The sequence below is a fragment of the Dryobates pubescens genome, chromosome 33, assembly GCF_014839835.1.
Source record: "Dryobates pubescens isolate bDryPub1 chromosome 33, bDryPub1.pri, whole genome shotgun sequence".
In the NCBI taxonomy this organism is placed as follows: domain Eukaryota; kingdom Metazoa; phylum Chordata; class Aves; order Piciformes; family Picidae; genus Dryobates; species Dryobates pubescens.
In genome coordinates, this window is record NC_071644.1 from 6,229,767 (window position 1) to 6,247,310 (window position 17,544).

The 17,544-nt window shown below is 51.3% G+C and overlaps 1 protein-coding gene across 6 annotated transcripts in view; it reads left to right on the forward strand.

Moving 5' to 3' along the window:
* Positions 1–17,544, forward strand: part of SAMD11 (sterile alpha motif domain containing 11) — a 134,708-nt gene that overhangs the window by 73,417 nt on the left and 43,747 nt on the right. For all 6 annotated transcript variants that reach the window (XM_054175766.1, XM_054175767.1, XM_054175770.1 and 3 more), the window contains exon 6: positions 15,987–16,079. In XM_054175766.1, coding sequence (XP_054031741.1) covers positions 15,987–16,079 — 93 coding nt within the window. The remainder of the gene's footprint in view (positions 1–15,986; positions 16,080–17,544) is intronic.

Below are 17,544 nucleotides of genomic sequence, written 5' to 3' on the forward strand. Positions count from 1 at the left end.
GGTGGAGTCCCCATCCCTGGAGGTGCTCAGGAGGAGACTGGATGTGGCACTTGGTGCCATGGTTTAGTTAGTCATGAGGTGTTGGGTGCTGGGTTGGACTTGATGATCTCTGAGGTCTTTTCCAACCTTATTGATTCTATGATTCTATGTATGGACATGGCACTTGGGGACATGGTTTAATGGCTGTGGTGGGGTTGGGCTGTTGGTTGAGCTTGGTGATCTTAGAGGTCTTTTCCAACCTCAGTGTGGCAGTTTTAATCTTGGGGGTGGAATTTTCAACCCACCACACTCAATGATTCTGTGATTTTTAGAACATGATAGGTTTGGTGTGTCTAACAAGAATTGACCAGTGAAGGGGTGAGGTATCTAAAGGGAGAGGGGACATTGTCACATCTCCCCAGGGACACCTGGATCTCTTCCCTGCTGTCTGGAGCCAGCTCACTCCACATGCTTGTTTGATTAAGGGAAAACTCATTTGCCAAAGTCCATGCAGGACCTGCCAGCTCTGACTTCAGAGCATGTGCTCAGCTGGTACCACTGTCACCACCTCCTGGACATGCAAGTGAAGGGACCTGAAACAAGATGCGCTGGGACCTGTAGCTGATGCCAGTTGTGGGGTTTATGTCTTGGATCTGTTTGTTTGTCCTGGCAGGGGTGGAAGGAGAGGATGGTCTAACTAATTGCTACATGGCTAATTTGAAGAGAGTTAGCTCTGGGCTGGGCTGAAGGCTGCTGCTTAAAGCATTTAATTACAACAGTAAGGGAAACAGAAACATGTCCCCAGCTGTCTGCTCTTTGTACAACACTGTGGGTTTGGGTTATGAGGACCTCACCCTCCAAAAGCCATTTGGAGGTGGAGGACACTCAAGTGTCTGTGGCTTCCTGGCTATGGCTGAGCAGGGGATTGAGAACAAATGGAAGAGATTTGCTCATTGCAGGGCCCACGGGGTTAAAAAAAGAGGTTTGGGGTTGGCAGAGTTGGTTGGTTTATGATTAATTCTGTGAGAAGGAGCTCAGTGATTTATAGTTAAAACCAGGATTAGAGGCAGTGCTACAGTTTCAAACACCATGGACTGGAAAATTAGAAGTATTACTGGATCTTTAATGGTCTTTGAAGTGCAGAGAGGGGTTGGAACTAATGGAAAATGATGGTGTAGAGTTAGTTCTGGGCCTTTTATGAGACGGGTCAGGCTGGAGTCAGGGTTCAGAGCTAGAGCTGGGCTGATGTTCAGGTCACAAGGGGCTGAGGAGGCTGATGTATTGCTGGAACAATTGGTTGGAAGAGCAGCACTGATATTAATGTCCTTGGAAAGCTTCAGGATAATTTTAAAGTGAAAACAGGGCACTTTCTGTCAGTAGTGATGGTTGTGTTTGGGAACAGAGAGGCTGAAGAGCTTACTTTGGGACAGCAGAAGCTGGAAGACTAAGAAGAAAACAATCCTGAAAGACTCAGGGTTTGGTCCTGATTAGAAATGGATTTAATAATCCACCTTGGTTGGTGTCATAACCCCCAGTGGTGGGCATTAGCTGCTTGTGATGAGGGTAGAGGAGCTCCAATCTGGACCAAGGAAAAGTCAGTATTTAGCATTTTGTGAGGCCCAAAGGGCTGGGAAGAGTCTGGGGTCATCCAAACCAAATGTCTGTGGCCTCACTTGGGTGTGGAGAGGACTGGTGCAGTGCTCATGACTTGCTGGTAAGTTTGGTGTCTGCAGAAATCCAGGCTGGCAAAGCCAGGATCTGCAGTGCTCTGCAACCACTCAGCACAAAAAAAAGGGAGGACTTGCTGCTGGTTTCAGTGCTAAAAGGAAAGGGAGGGACTTAGGCTGCCAGCAAATAAAGCTTCATCAGCAATGTTGGGCAAGATGCATAATGCCTTCCACTGGTTTCCAAGTGCACTCCAGAGGCTCAGGAGTCAACTGAGGCACAGAAGTTTGTCCAAGATCCTAAAGCAGCAGAGATCATTTTCCTGCTTCATCCTCCCTACCCTCTCTGCTAGAGCTCTGTGGTGATGTTCCCCTGTGACAACATGGACTGGATGTGGTTTATGGCCTGCTTCTAGGTATCCAACATGTGAGAGACTTGAGGGTGGGATGAGGCTGGTGTCCCTCTTGTTTCAGTGTGTGCTGAGGCAAGAACAGCTGGCAGCTAAGCTCATGTTTGGAGTGTCCCCTGACACTGGACCTTTAAAGGCACTGAAGAATACCAACAGCAACAAACTGCTCCAACCAGTGCCTCGCTGTAAGAGATCTGGAGACCTGGAGCTGGGAGAGATCTGGAGACCCAGAGCTGGTAACTGAGGCTTTTGCATTGACAACAGAAGGAGGTGCCCAAGAGATCTGCACTGATATGATCTAATTGTCCTATTGATTGGCTTTGGAGCCACCATCAGCCCTGGTGATGACTGAGAGATTTGTGTGCCTGATGCATGTTAGCTGGGTCTCACTGCTCTGGGCCCACTGGGGACCTTGAGGTGTTACAGAGATCTCTTAATCATGGAGCAAACCTAAGTGTCTTGGGTCTGCTCTGGGCTCTGCAGATTTATTACAGTTATCTCTAAGGATTTCCTTAGGTCCCAGGAGGTCTTGGGGTTTGGGAAGGGCTGCCCAGATTGTAACTCTCAATTCTTGACTGGTTGAGGAAATCCATCTCAGTGGTTTAGGGTTTTACCCTCTCACACTGTTCTTCCTCCTCCTCTGAGTTGAATGTTAGGTCACCCACAAAGGTCTGATGTCCTCAGGCTTTTGAGAATAGCAACCTGCTGCTTTCTCTGCCTCTTCTTGTGACTGGGAATGAGAGGCTTGTGCTGGGTCCCACAGTCCCTGGCTAGCCAAATGCTCACCAAATGCTTGAGCAGATTTCAAGGGTGCAAGTGTTGGTTGTTCCCAACACAGAGGGAAGTTCTTTGGGGGGATCAGAGAAGGTAGTGTCAAGGAAGGGCACTTGGTGGCTCTTCATTGATCAACATGATGGTGATGCCCACACTGGGCTTCTATCCAGCTGCTAGGTTAAATCTCCTCCTCCCTCTCTGGCCAGCATTGGACCATTCTGGGGCTAGCTGATCCAGCTGCTGAGAGGTAGGGTTGGCTTTTGGGCAGAGAGATACTCCCTTGGCAGAGAAGATTGGTGAGCTACTTCACCTGAATGTCGACAGGACTGCAGCTGGGGGGAACGTAGGTAAAGCCTACCTGGGGCTTTGGTGATGCCCAGGGGTCCCAGACCGAGGAAACATGTGTGGCCTCTCCTCTCTTGACCCTTGGGAGCTGATTTTCTGCTGTCTTTGTGGTGGAAAAATACTGGAGAATGCTTTCCTTGGTGCTAATTAAATTGCAGTCACGATGGGGATATAATATGGCAAATGGAGGAAGGCAGGAAAAGTGCATGTAACAAGGTCTGAATGTCCTCTGGAACATACAGAGGCAGCCTGCACTGGTGAGATGCAGTAAGAGGCTTAACAACATCTGCAAAGGTAGAGCAAGTATGCTGAGATGCCTCCAGGGGAGCAGGGATGTGGGGGGGAGGGCAGGCAACGAGCCTAATGAGAATATAAAAGTCCTTCCCTAATGGCTGAGCTCAAGGCAAGGCAGCAGGCAGGGCAGAGCACTGGCACTGCAGAGGGGCTTACCTTGAGAGCAGATGATGGCATGAGATGCTTTTCATCTTAATTGAGAGAGGCACACACAGAAGGCTGAGCAGAGCCAGGGCTGCTTGACAAAGGCAGGGGAGCAAAGCTGAGGGTTTGCACATCAAACAGGGATTTAGAGCCCCTTTAAGCAGCTAGTGGTGTGTCTGTAAACAAGGCCAATCCCCTCTCTATCCAGTTGGGCTAATGCGGTCTGCCAGGGCCTGCCTGGGGTGGGGGAGGATGGAGGAGACCTTGCAGGGTTCCATGGCTCCCAGAGAAAGTGCAGGTGTCTGCTCCCTTGTGTGTGTGTGTGTGTGTGCTTTGCAGGCTGCTCCAGGCTTTGAACGAGCATTTGGCAGTGGAGTCCTGGTCCCAAGGCTCTAAATAACTTCCTCTCCTGCGAGAAAAATCCTGTTAATTTCTCCTCTTTCTCTCCTCAAACACCCTCTCTTCTGCAGTGCCACATATCATGCCTTTCCAGTTGCAGTAGGACTATTTGCATGGATAGAAGTGGAGGAATCAGGCTCCCTGATGCTAGAGGAAGGTGGGTAGAGCTTCCCTCTCTTCCTTCTGCCCCTTGTGATTAGAGGGAGTTGGTTTTGATGTCTGAATGTTGTCTGAGCAGAGGGCACTCCAGAGAGGTGTGGCAGTGCCAGGTCACACTCCAAACAGCAAGTGATTTGCTGTGGTTCTGTGTGTGGTGTCTGGGACTCCCCATGGGTTAGAGGCCCCCATCCCCAGTGGCTAGAGGCTTCTGTGGCTGTGGGATGGGAAGCAGCAGAAGGCCAGGCTTTCCAGCGCTGCAGAGTTCCCAGGAGCCTTGGGCTTTGCCTAGGGGTTGTTGGTCAATGTGCTGGAAGGCTTCCTCAAAGGTCATCTTCTCCACCCCCCACCCTGCAGTCAGCAAGGAGACCTCCAACAGGCTCAGGTTGCTCAGGGCACCGTTAGGCTTGACCTTGAATGTCTGCAGGGAAATGGCAAACCCTGAGAGCCTCAGAGCAGTGGGGTCCACGGTGACCAGCTCCATGTTAACCTGCAGTGGTTCCTGTGGCCCCCTGGCATAAGGAGAGCATGACATCTGTGTCCCTGGAGGAGCCCCACTTCAGCAGCCCTGCTCCATTGGAGGCCATGCATGCTTGGTGTTTTGGAGTGCTGGAAAAGCAGTGTCCATCCACGTGGCTCCAAACCATCTCTCTCTGAGCTGATTTGTTCTTCTGCATTAATGCTGCTCTCTCATCTTTCCACTCGATGCTCTGTTGACTAAGCACAGGGGAGAAGGGAGGCATTTCAGGAGTGAACTGTAAACAGACTCACATTTGAGAGGCAGTCTTGGAATTCTTCATTGACAAGGCTACAAGCTGGTAGCTCACCCATGGGGCTGTGGCTGTCCCTGCTGGGTTGGCTCTCTGGGGGGGTGTCTGTGGCTGACACTGCTGGGTTGGCACTCTGGGGGGAGGCTGTGGCTGACCCTGCTGGGTTGGCTCTCTGGGGGGGTGTCTGTGGCTGACACTGCTGGGTTGGCACTCTGGGGGGAGGCTGTGGCTGACCCTGCTGGGTTGGCTCTCTGGGGGGAGGCTGTGGCTGACCCTGCTGGGTTGGCTCTCTGGTGGGGGGGGGCTGTGGCTGTCCCTGCTGGGTTGGCTCCCTGGGGGGGGGCTGTGGCTGACCCTGCTGGGTTGGCTCTCTGGTGGGGGGGGGTGCTGTGGTTGTCCCTGCTGGGTTGGCTCTCTGGGGGGGGGGCTGTGGCTGTCCCTGCTGGGTTGGGTCACTTTCTTTGGGGCCTATCCTTGAATTCTGCCATGGAAGGCTTCCCAGTGACTTCATTTGGCCTTGCACCGACACCTAGAGCTCTTATCTGCTAAAGAGGAGTTGATGCTGGGGATGAAAAATAATTGGGATCAGGGATGTTGTGGCTAATGGCTAGAGACAGGAGTGCAGGGAAGGGCTGTTTTCTGAGCCTCTGCTAATGAGCTGGGATGCAGACATGTTTTCATTTAACAAAGCCCAACAACAACAAAAACCCCAACCCCAGAAGCCTTTTATTGAACTGCTGCCTTAAATTGAGCAGAAAATCAGCACCAAATGGGCATCCAGGAGTTGTAAACCCAGCCCACCTCTTCTTGGCATCTTTCACCACGAGGGACAGTTGTTTATCTAGGCTGCATCAGGGTCTAGGCTCTGTCAGTGCCATTCACCCTCTTGGCTTGGATCTGGAGGACTTGTCCTTTCTTCTTGCTCTGTTCAAGTTCATTTTTCTTTCTCCTGAAGCCTTGTGGGGGGTGGGAGGTAACCAGCATCCTTTTGTAATACAAAGGAAGGTCTTGGGAGGTGAAGGAAAAAATGCTGTGCCCTGCCTCTGTGCTTGCAGTGTGGGTCAGGCTGTGGGATTCTGCTGGTGTGAGGGTGAAGGTTTTATTTTTGGCTTTGTCACTGCAGGAGAAGAAAGAGCTGAGGTAGTTTAGTGCCCTGCTCTTGGAGTTCAGTAAATCTTGCCTCTTGGCTGGGATTTTGAAGCCTGCTTTTGGCAGGAGAGTCCCTGTAGGATGTCTCTGCAAACACCTTGGGGAAGGTCAGTGATGCAGTGGTGTGTTTCAAGGTGTATCTCCATCACTTGAGGAAAGAAGTGCCCCAGCTGGTCAGGACTCATGGTGGCAGCTTGAGTAACTTGGCCTCCTCCCTCTGCCACGAGCAGGGCAGGCTGGCTGTAGTCAGCACAACGAGTCCATCGCTCCCTGGCAGTCGGAGCAGCCACCAAATTCATGGCCATTACCTGTTGCAGCTCTGAAAGTGAAATAAACACTGACTCTTTTCTTCCTTTCTTTGCAGCTTTAGGAAGAGCAAGATTATCCTGCTTCCAAAAATAACCTCTTCCCACCCCCCTGCTTCCCCCTCCTTTCCCAGGTGCCTTACAGGCAGCTAGCAAAGAGCTGCAAACGTGTCAGTGGTGCAGTGACATCTCGCTGGTGGCAGGCAGAGGAACCCAGCACAGGTTGTCCTGGGGCACCTGGCTTGTCCACTCCTGCTTGCTGCTGGGTGAAGCGCGGGGAGAGGAGGCAGTGGCGCTGCTCCTGACCCTGCCACGCGTCGAGCTGGCGCTTCAGAGCCAGGGTTCTGACGCCGCTCCTGCTCCAGTGCCCGTGTGTCTGTCTCTGTGCCATCAGGTTTGGATGCTGGGTGAGCTGTGGGTTTTAGTCCTGTCAAAAATCTGTCCTGCTTGGAAAGATTTTATTAACGATCTGCTGTGAGCAGGAAGAAGGTCAACTGCCTGTTTCATTAATTTTTCAGCTCTGCACAGGCTTTTTGTTCCCAGTTCCTTTTCTTCCCTTTGCTCCTCTGCCCTTTCCTGCTCTTTTCCCTCCTCCTTGTCTGTCTTTGGTTTTCAAACCTTTCCCCCCCGCTTCCTTTTCCAGACCTGACTGCATCTGACACATGCACCCTTCTTCCTTTCCGTTTCTCTTCCTCCCTTTAGTCCTCTTGTCCTCCTCCCTGCTCTGCCTTCCCCACCCTCCCTCCGTCTCCAGGCTCCTAGGGAAGAAGACAATTTGAAGGCTTTCCTCTCTGCTCTCAGCTGAGAGGCTCCTTCCCTCAAGCCAATCAATGGCAGCCTTTCAGCCCCAGTGGGGCTTGGCAAACATTAGATCAATAAGTTATTAGCACCATTCTGTCAGCTGTAATGTGGAGATTGATCGGGGCCGGGGCTCCTGCATGCTGCCTGGCACTTCCCCAGCCTGATAAAGATGACAGATTAAGGGAATAAGAAAAAGGAATTAAGGAGTCTGGCTGTCAAAGCTGTCAGGGGCTGGAGCAGGGCTGGTTTTTTCAGGGGCTGAATGAGTGCAATTGGACATTTAAATGGTGCTAAGGGTACAGCACCACCAGCAGCAGCTCTGCTGGAAGTCCCCACCTTCAGCCTTCACTTTCTAGAAGAGCAGCTGGGAGGCTTGCAGAAGGAGCTGGCACAGGAGGTGGAGTAGCTGTCCTGGTGTTGGAGGGGATAGCAGGTTGTTGGCACAGCCCAGACACAGAAAATCCAGCAGCTAGGAGCCCACAGGGATGTCAGGAAGAAGCTCTTCCCCATGAGGGTGGTGAGAGACTGGCACAGGTTGCCCAGGGAGGTGGTGGAAGCCTCATCCCAGGAGGTTTTGAAGGCCAGGCTGGATGTGGCTGTGAGCAACCTGCTGTAGTGTGAGGTGTCCCTGCCCGTGGCAGGGGGGTTGGCACTGGCTGAGCCTTGAGGTCCCTTCCAGCCCTGACAATTCTCTGATCCTGTGCAGGTTGCTGTCCCTGCCACATTGCCTTGCCTAGTGTTGGGTGGCATTCCCCAGGGCTAGGAGCTGTCTGTTTCAGAGGAACTGCTGCCAGCTCTCAGAGCTTTTTATCACTCAGGGGCCACAGGAACAAACTAGAACTCGGGAAGTTCCACCTCAACATCAGGAAAAAACTTCTCTGGTGTGAGGAATGCTGGAGCAGGCTGCCCAGGGTGGTGGAGCCTCCTTCTCTGGAGAGATTCCAAGCCTTCCTGTGGCCTGTCCTAGGTGCTCCTGCTTTGACAGGAGGCTTTGACTACATGACCTACAGAGGTCCCTTCCAACCCCAACCATTCTATGAAACTGAGGCCAAGCAACCTTTGCTCAGGAGATTGGTGGTCCTTCAAAGAAAACCTGCTCCTAACTGGAGCTGTGCTGAAGTCTTCTGATTTCAGAGTCTTTGCCCTTCCTTCTCCTGTCCTCCCCACTAGAACATGCTCCTTTCTAGAGCTTGGAAATGGAGTCTCCAGAATGTCTGGACTTGCAGCCCACCCTCCCAACCTCATTCCTCAGATCTTTTCTGGAAAGGAGTGGGGATTCACAAGTTTGCAGTTGCTAAAAAGCCTCTCTGCAGCATGTAAAATTAATTCAGATCTCTCTTTTAAGTGCTCTATATCCTCTTCATGAGTGGTGTGGGGTTTTTTTTTTTCATACCATGAATATTTACCACCTTCTCTATAGCTTGGTGTGTGCTGTAGGAATGAGTTTTCTGTAGGAATCTGGGAGAGAAGGAGATGTTGTTGCCCCTTCCCTAATCAACAGCCTCATTACAGACAGGCAGGAGGAGGGCTCCTGCATCTCCCTCTTGTTTCACTCCTTGGGAAGCTGAGATTATTGGGCAGCCCTTTGGGGTGCTTGGCTCCAGCTGGGAAAATGGAGCCAGCACAAGGAGGTGGGAAGTAGCAGGATGGTGTTTGCGTGGTAGGAGGAAAGGCAGATGGCCTCGTGGTGAGAGCTGAGAAAGGGATTGCAGGCTGCTTCTCGTGCCTGGGAAGGGCTGGGTGGTGTCTTAGACGTTGGGAATCCTTCTACTCAGCTGCAGCTTTCATATATTCTGTGGTTTGGAAGGCTTAGTGGCACCAGGTCTACCTTTGGAGGGCTGCTTTGTGTGATCAGTGAGGGATGATTGCTGACTCTTGCCAGTTGGGGTGGCTCTCTGCTATGGAGAGGAGTGACTGCACATCCAGCCTGCCAAAATTCTCTGAGTGAGCAGTAAAGACAAAATACCTTTGACTATTTGATATTGCTTTACAGTAAGAGACATTTAGTGTCCCATTCCTCTCTCCCCAACGTTTTCTGTTGCTCTTCCTGTCTCCATGAGCCTCTTGCCACCAGGGACTTGCAGTGTGATGCTTGGGGAGTGTTTGCAGGTACCTTGGTCTAGGCTGGGGATGGTCCTGAGCCAGGAGTGCCCAGCTTGCTCTGCTGTTTGTGCTATTTTTACTCTGAGGACTGGTGCAGCAGCTAGCAAAAGGATGCTTCCTGCCCTGGAGAGCTTGCAATCTAAATCCAAATGACAGCCAACAAATAGATACAGATGTGCAGACATAAAGGAACAAGATAACCCAGTGCAATAGCTAAGGTTGGAAGCCTGCTGCCTGCCATGTCCTTAAGCCATTAAGCTGACCTGCTGGGAGGAGGATGGTGCCTTTATTTTGCAGCTGGTTTGACATCCAGAGCTCCAGCACTATATTCCCCTCTCTTGCTAGACCTCACCCTGCCCCACGAGCTGCCAAGCACTTGTATTGTTCTAGCATCCTGAGTCCCTGCAGCCCACTGCTTCCCTTCCCCCACCTTCCCCAATAATAATTTTTTCTCCCCCCCCATTCTGGTTGCCCTCAGTTAAATTATGGCCTGTTCTTCCCATGACCTTGTGCTTCACTCTGCCTTTGTTCCATTGATTCCTGCTGGCAAGGGATGGGGGCCAATGTGCAGCCAGATTCCAGCCTGCTGCCTGCAGCCCACTGCGTGGCCCCTCGGCCGCCAGCCTTTGTTGGGAGCAGCCCTGGGCCTGCTGAGACTGGGCAAGCTGCTGCAGCTTCTCTTACAAAGGCACAAGCCCATGGCTGGGGCAGTTGGGTCTCCAGGGTCCCTGCAAACCTGTCACATTCAGCAGGGGGAACAGGCAGAGCAGCAGGGCCGGAGCACCAGAGTTGTTTGGAGCGGAGCAGCTCCTCCGGTGGTGGCCTGTTTGTGCCAAAGGCAAAAAAGGGGAGAGCTGAATAAACCCAGCTGCTGCCAAGACAGTTCAGACTGGTTGGTGGGAATTGTCATCTCCAGGGTGTAAGTTTGATTGTGGGGGGGGGGAGGGGGGCAGTTAAGAGCAAGGGAGGATGTTTTCCTGCTCTTAAAATAATGTGCAAGGAGGTGATAAAAAGACCTTCTTGTGAGATGCTGGCTGTCCAAGCTGGGCTGGCTTCTCATGGAAGTTGGCTCAGGTCTCTGTTTACTGAGGGCTTCTGGGTCCAAAAAGCTTTCAGAGCAAACCCAATGATACAGGCAGGGAGCGTGAGATAGGTCTTGAGCCCATCCCGTTCTGCTGGAGCACAGTGCAGAAGAGCTTGGTGCAGCCCCTCAGCTGTAATTTGGGCTCACTCTGTAGTCCACTCATTTAACATTGGGAGGGCAAAAATGTTGTCACCACCTCACATTTGTTCATTTCCCTTCTGCAGGTGAAGCTTTGTGCTCAGCCAGCAGGACCTGAGCTTAGTTCTCACCCTGCTGTTGGTTCAGTGAGTGTCCTTGGTGCATCTTCTGTGCTGCAGATTCCCTTGTAAAGATCCTTGTAAAAATCCCTCTTTGGGGGAACCTTGAGATAAGTTTTCTAATCTTCCCAGCTGGCTTAGGCTCCCAAGTCCTCTCTTCAAAGCTGATCATGGGGCTTTGGGGGTTCTTAGATGTGTTGGTGAGCACGTCTGGGGAGTTATCCATCTCTGCTGGGTGCTGGGAGGATGAGGATTAGCAGCAGTGCGCTGTTGCTTCCAGGTGTGATTCTCACCCATGGAATCAGTGTGTCTCATGTCCAAAGAGGGATGAAACCCACCCTGGCTCCTCCACAAGCTCATTTGATGGTGTCACACCCATATGCTTTCTCTTTATGCCTGCAAAGCCTTTGGGTGGTGCTTCTGTGGGGAGGCAGAAGGGCTGTCTCCCCCAGCTGACCTGCTGTCCTGGCCTCTCTCTGCTCACATTTCACTGGAGAAGTGCAGGAGGTGAGTGATGGGCTTCTCTTCCCACGAAAGAAGGGGTCAAAATCCACTTTGATTCGACATCTTTGGGGAAAACATTGGATTCGTTTCGAAATCCTTCTCTGGATCTCTTCTGTACTGCCTTGGGAGGCCAGCAGGAGCCTTGAACATAGTGTAGGGCTTGGGGACCTGCTTGGGAGGGCTTTGAAGGGGGTGTTGTGTGGTCAGGGCAGTGTTGCACTGCTGGCAGTGAGTGATCAGTATGCCTGGGGCTTCCTCTAGCGCTCCTTCCTCGTGTTATTGCCTGGCCTAGCTTCATAAAGTTACAGTTCCACTGATAATGTCTTTTAATTTTCAGCTTCAGTATAAAAAAACCTGCTCTGATTTGGCTTCCTTTCAACTGAAACTCTTTGTGGAAGGCAGGAGGGGAGGAGGCAGAAGCAGGGATTTGGGGAAACAAATGGCAAATGGGGGGGTGGGGGGTGGGGGTGGGGGTGGAAAGAAAAAGAATCAGCCCCTAACCATCCCTCCCCATCCTCTGCCCAAGGTGGAGTTGCTGCCTTTTGGAGGTGCATGGGCAGAGCAAACAGCTCTCCCTTGGCTTTCTGGTCACTGTCCTCTCTGAAGGTGCTGAGGCATCCAGAAGCTGCACTGCCAGCTCAGCTGCCAAACATCCCTGGTTGTGCTGCTGCAAAGTCAGGGGGAGAGGGACTGGGGATGCTGCCACCTCAATGCCTTCAGTGTTCTCCTGGTTCTCTGTGTGTGAGGGTGAGAAACCATGGTTGGATGTGTGGAATGTGGGCATCAAGGGATGAATTTAGAGTGTAAGATCCTGTAAAAGGGCCTGTGGTGGGTTGTGAGTGGTGCCCTGGAGCTGGGTGGATGGTTTGAGTTGTTGGGAGGGAAAGGAGCAGTGCTGTAACAAACACATTGGTTAGGTTGTAGCCCAGGATCTGTGAGCTTACCAAGTCCCTGAGGAGAAGGTGACCTATCTGTTCCCTGCTTTGCAGCTAGGAAAGCTGAGGGGAGGGAAGACTCCTTACAGCACTGGGCTGGAGTTCAGAAGATTGCTCTTCAGCCTGGTGCTCTCCTACTGACACAGTAAATTTGGGGGCAGATTGCTAAGTCTTTGTTGCCTCTGTACTGCCTACTGATGAGAATTGTTCCCTTTTCCTTGCTTATTGTGGATCTTGATTTAGTCCCCACGCTCCTGGGGCCAGAGTCGGTCTCTGACCCACCTCAGGACTTTCCTCTTTTGCTTTTTGATTCATTTAAGGCCAAAAAAAAAAATACCATTCTGTGATCTTAACTGCCATCAAAACTGCTGGGGACAACCCAAATACAGACTGAGTGTGTGGGATTTGGTGCTTTGGTACAGTGTGAACCTGAGATGCTGGAAGGCAAAATGCTGCAGATCATCCTGGAGATTAATTTGCTAATGTGGAGGGCCAGGTTCAAACCTCAGCTGCCTGATGTGTGTGAGGTGCTGGGGCTGGCAGGCTGGCACACCTGACTGTTCACACAGCTGCCAGCTCCCTCCCCTGCCTGCTGGGCTGTGGGCCTTCAGGAGGCTGCTGGGGCATGTAGAACCACTTCAGTTGGAAAAGACCTTTGAGATCATAGAACCACAGAACGGCTTAGGTGGGAAGGGATCTCAGAGATCATCTCCTCCAACCTCCCTGCCATGGGCAGGGACACCTCCCACTAGCCCAGGCTGTTCAGGGCCTCATCCATCCTGGCATCCACAACCCCCCTGGGCAGCCTGTTCCAGAATCTCACCACCCTTGTACTGAGGGATGTCTTCCTAAGATCCAGGCTAACCCTGCTCTCCCTCAGCTTGAAACCATTCCCTTCTGTCCTGTCTCTAGACACCCTTATGAAAAGTCCCTCTCCAGCCTTCCTGTAGGAGGAAGGCAGCTATAAGGTCCCCTGGGAGTCTTCATTTTGTCCAGGCTGAGCAACCCCAGCTCCCTCAGCCTATCCTCGTAGCAGAGGTGCTCCAGCCTTTGGATCATCTTTGTGGCCCTTTGGACTTGCTCCAACAGTTCTGTGCCCTTCTTATGATGGGGACATTGACTTCTACCATTTTCTGACTCTACTCAGTCTGATGCTAAACCTTAGAACCACATCCTGGCACCACATGCCACAGAGTTTAACCAAAATTATTGAGGTAGCTGCTTCTGTGACCAAGAAACTATTGCAATGGCACAGCCTGGGCGGCATCACTGCAGAGAACAACCTGCTGGACAACCCAGCTGGTTGTGGATCAGCAGCATGTCCTTGTTCAGCTGCACTGGAGCTCATCACACGTTACCAGGGGTGTGGAGATAAGGCTAGGGAGCTCTCTCCTGAGAGCAGCAAAGATTTGTTTATAAGAGGTGGCCATCATGCAGGAAAGCTTCAGACCTTTAGTTTAATAAGCCCTCTCCCTGGAGGTGCTCAAGGCCAGGCTGGATAAGGCCTTGAGCAATTTGGGCTAGTGGGAGGTGTCCCTGCCTGTGGCAGTGGGGGTGGAACTGGATGATCTTTAAGGTCCCTTCCAACCCAAACCATTCTGTGAATGTGTGAGCATGAACTGCATCCAGGGCTGCACCACCCATGGTGGTTCCCCTCTGCCCAGCACTGTTGAAGGCTACACCTGGAGCATTGAGTTTGAGGTCCCCAGTATGAATGACAAGATGAAGAGTCTTGGTCTTTCCCCTGCACAAGAGCAGCCAGTTGGGAGTGGGATGGGACTTGCAACCTGTGCTGCTGACGTGCCTGGGAATAGCAGGGCATGGTGCTAGTCTGCTGGCAGATGGGCACATGGGGGTGGGAGTGGAATAGCAAGAGAGAAGGAGTGATAGGAGGGTAATGAGGTGCCTTGGCAGAGCTGTGAAACGAAGGAATCTTTACTGCTCATATTCAAACTGCTGTCACATGGAACTGGTGCTTCTGTCACCAGCTCTTCCATGGAATCTCTCCTGCCTGGAGAAAAAAAAAAACACATAAGAACAAACCCTGCTGGGTTGTTGCTGCCTCCTGTCCGGGCTGGGAGGGGCGAGCAGAGCCATGAGGCTTCTGTTGTTTTTCCAAGCCACAACTCCCGGATGAGGACACTGCTGAGGAGGATATATGGTCTTGGCTTTCAGCTCTGAGGGTTTGCAGCATCAGAGTAACGTTCCCAGGAAAATCAGCATGAAGAATGAAACTTCCCATGGGGAGGGAGCTCGTGACTCTGTCTGTGCTGGGTGGCCAGGTACTTCTGGCTTTGGCGCTGGCCAGGCAAGCGTGTAGTGTCTGGGGCTTTGGAGAGGTTGCTGCAAGGGTAAACTGAGGCAGGAGGGTTGATAAACTGTTTGGAGAGGCTGACTCAACACTGTGGATGTGAAGTGCTGAGGAAACTGAAGCGCTGTCAGTGGCTGACTGACTCCTTTCCCATCTGCTCTCCAATTGCCACTGTTTCTGTTTTATTTACTCTGCTTTTGGTTCTGGATGGTTTCAAGCCCTCCGCAGTTGTCTGCGAGCGCCAGCTCCGTTCGCAGGCTGGGTGACAGGGTCAGGGCAAGACACAGTCAGAGGCAGCTTGTGCTCTTTCAAACCTCGACATGCCACTTGTAACTTTGCAGGCTTCCTGCACTGCTCCTTGGATGAAGGCACCGCCTGGCAGGCTGTGCCCCCGGCACGTGAACTGTCTGCTCTGGGTGCCGCTCGGATCCAAGCTCCGGAGCTCTCGGTGCGCGCGGCGCCAAGGCAGGAACCCAGCCTGGCTTAGCTGAATTCCAAGCAACGTGGAGCGATTTCTGAGGATGAGGGACAGTTGCTTGGCTTAAAATGTCCCCTGGAACAGAGCTAATGTTGTTGTTCTTATAAATAGCACCGAGGGGGTCTGTAACCTTTCTCAACCAACACACTTTGGGCAAATTGCAGCAGCTTTGCTTGCACGTCGGCTCGGGAGCAGATCCAACGTCTGCTCGTTTGGGAGGGAGATGATTTTTATCCCTCCCTCCCCACCCCCCCCCCCCACCCCCCCTTTTCTTCTTTTAAGATGCTGCATCTTTAACAAGCCCTTGATAGATGAGAATTTGATGCTTGCAGTGACAAACAGCCTCTTCCTTCCTGCCCATATGCAACATCATGCTTTCAGTTTCCCCCAGCGTTATGATGGGAGGATATTGATTTGAAATCTGCTCGGGGAGGCTGTAATTGTATATTAGATATTTGGTGTTGGGCTGTAGGGCTGCAGTAATGCAAAAGGCTTGAGTGTTTCCGTACAGTCTAGAGGGGGAAGATTGCTAAGGACCTTGAGGTTTTGAAGGAGGAGGGGGGTGGAGAGAAAAGGAGGGGGGGGGGAGAGAGATTGAGAGAGAGAGAGATACTGTGGTAGGAAGATTCAGAGATCTGTTGTGCTCTCTCTCTCTCTCTCTTTTTTTTCTTCCTCCCCTCCCGTGTGTGTGTTGTGTGTTGTTTTTTTTTTTCCTCCCCTTTCTCTCTTCCCCCAGTTGCTTTGCATCAGGGCATGAAAGGAGTGGAAACACCAGGGGGACAAAAGGCAACAGAACAAATGATGAAACTCAGTAAGGAAATCAACTGGATTCAGAAATGTATAGCTTTGGCCAAAAAAACAAACCAGGCGCGGAGGAGAAGGTTGCGTTGCTCAGCGTGTGAAGAGCCGGTCTGTGCTTGGGGGGCTGCGTGGTTAGGGAAGCAGAGCAAGACTCTTAGGATGATTTTTCTTTTTCTTACTTTCATTTTTTTTTTTTCCCCTTTTCTGCTTGTAATGTGTGTGTGAGAGAGAGAGAAGCAAAATGCCAAAGTCTCTCTGGTTGCTTTTGCAAAGAGGCAAGTCCAACCTTCTCTGATGCTCAGGGTTTCTCCTCTCTCTTCTAGATGAAATTTTAGGCAAGAGAAGAGTATGTTCTCCCAACAGCAGCAGTGAGTGTCCTTTAGAAAGCAAGAAAGCCAGAAGTGAGTCCCCAAAGGGTAAGTGCTGCTTCTCCCTCCCCCCCCCCCTTCCCCTTCCCCTTTTCTTCTCCTTCCTTAAGAGTGGAACTTAATTGAAATTAAGGAGGGAGGGTTGCAGGAGGCTGTTGGGGGGAGCTGGTAGCACCGAGGGTGCATGAAGGAGGCTGCCGGTGCGCTGGGCTTGCTTTATCTCATCGGAGGGAAGCTTGCAGTGCAAGAAAGGGATTGCCTCTTAATTAGAATAATTGCTTTATGATTAAATAAGGGGGTGGGGGGGGTGGGGGGGGGAGAGGCAGGCAGGCTGCAGCTTTGGAGGTGGATTTTTAGGGGTGTTTCTACTTTTCAGGCAGAATGTCTTGATTACATGTTGAATAGAAATGATACACACAGGCTTATCGTGCTGGCATCTGTTCCTTTAAAGGGAGGGAGGGAGGGAGGGAGGAAAAAAGCAGCAGCCTCGCAGGGAGAATCAGGCTGCCTGCTTCTTCTTTATGCATTTATGGCACTGTTCCTATAGAGATGGGATCTGCAGAAGGTTGTTTTTGTTGGGGGGGAATTTTTTTTTAGGGCATGTATTTTACTCATTTCTCATTTGGTTTATGGTTTGGTTGTTGGTTGTTTTTCTTCTCTCCCTCCCCATAAAGATGAGCTTTAAACTTTTTCTTGATGGCTTGCAAAGTGGAAGGGGGGGCGGGGGGGGAATGGAGCCTGCAGTTAATGAGTTTGTCTCAGGGTTGCCTAAATGAGGCTTTGCAGGCCGTTCACTTAAAGCCTTTGTTGTTAAGTTCAAACTAATCAGCTCTCAAGTAAATACCCATCTTGAGCACTGTGCCTGACCTGCACTTTTTGGCCGCTAAAGCCCTCCCCAAAATAAAAGCAGACTCACTGTCTGAAGCTAGGTCCTGTTCCATGGGTTTGGAGTCCAGCAGCTGAGGTTCTTCAAGGTGGATGCTGTCAATAAGCAGTCCAGGGAATCTCAAAGGGGACTCTCTTTTTTTTGCAGCAGCAGTTTGTCTTGAAGCCTTCTTAAACTACAGACCTTTTATGTTATGCAATATAAAGATCTGTTGTGGGGACCAGTGCTGCATCCTAATTTCACATCCTCTTCCTCTAGACTGTCTCTTCTTGCCTGCTTGTCCCCAAATTATGATCTGGAAGGCAGCATGCTCTGAGAGGGTGGTGAATGCTTCTGTCACTTAATGTCATAATGCTAACACTACCTAAGAACATGCTAAATCTTCCCTTCCATGTTAACCCTTTCCTGCCTGCTAACTCTTCAATCCAACCAGAGGTCCTCAAGCTTTTTTCCTGGGCTTTTCTGAAGGCTGCAAAGCAGATCCTCCTCTGATTCCCTTGGTTTATAGAAATCTTCATTTTTAATCTGCTCTCTTCTTGTTCTTCTTGCTGAAATGTTTTGCTGGTAGAGGTTGAGGTAAGTTGCAGCAGGATGCTTCTGTACAATCTGGAATGCATTTATTTGTTG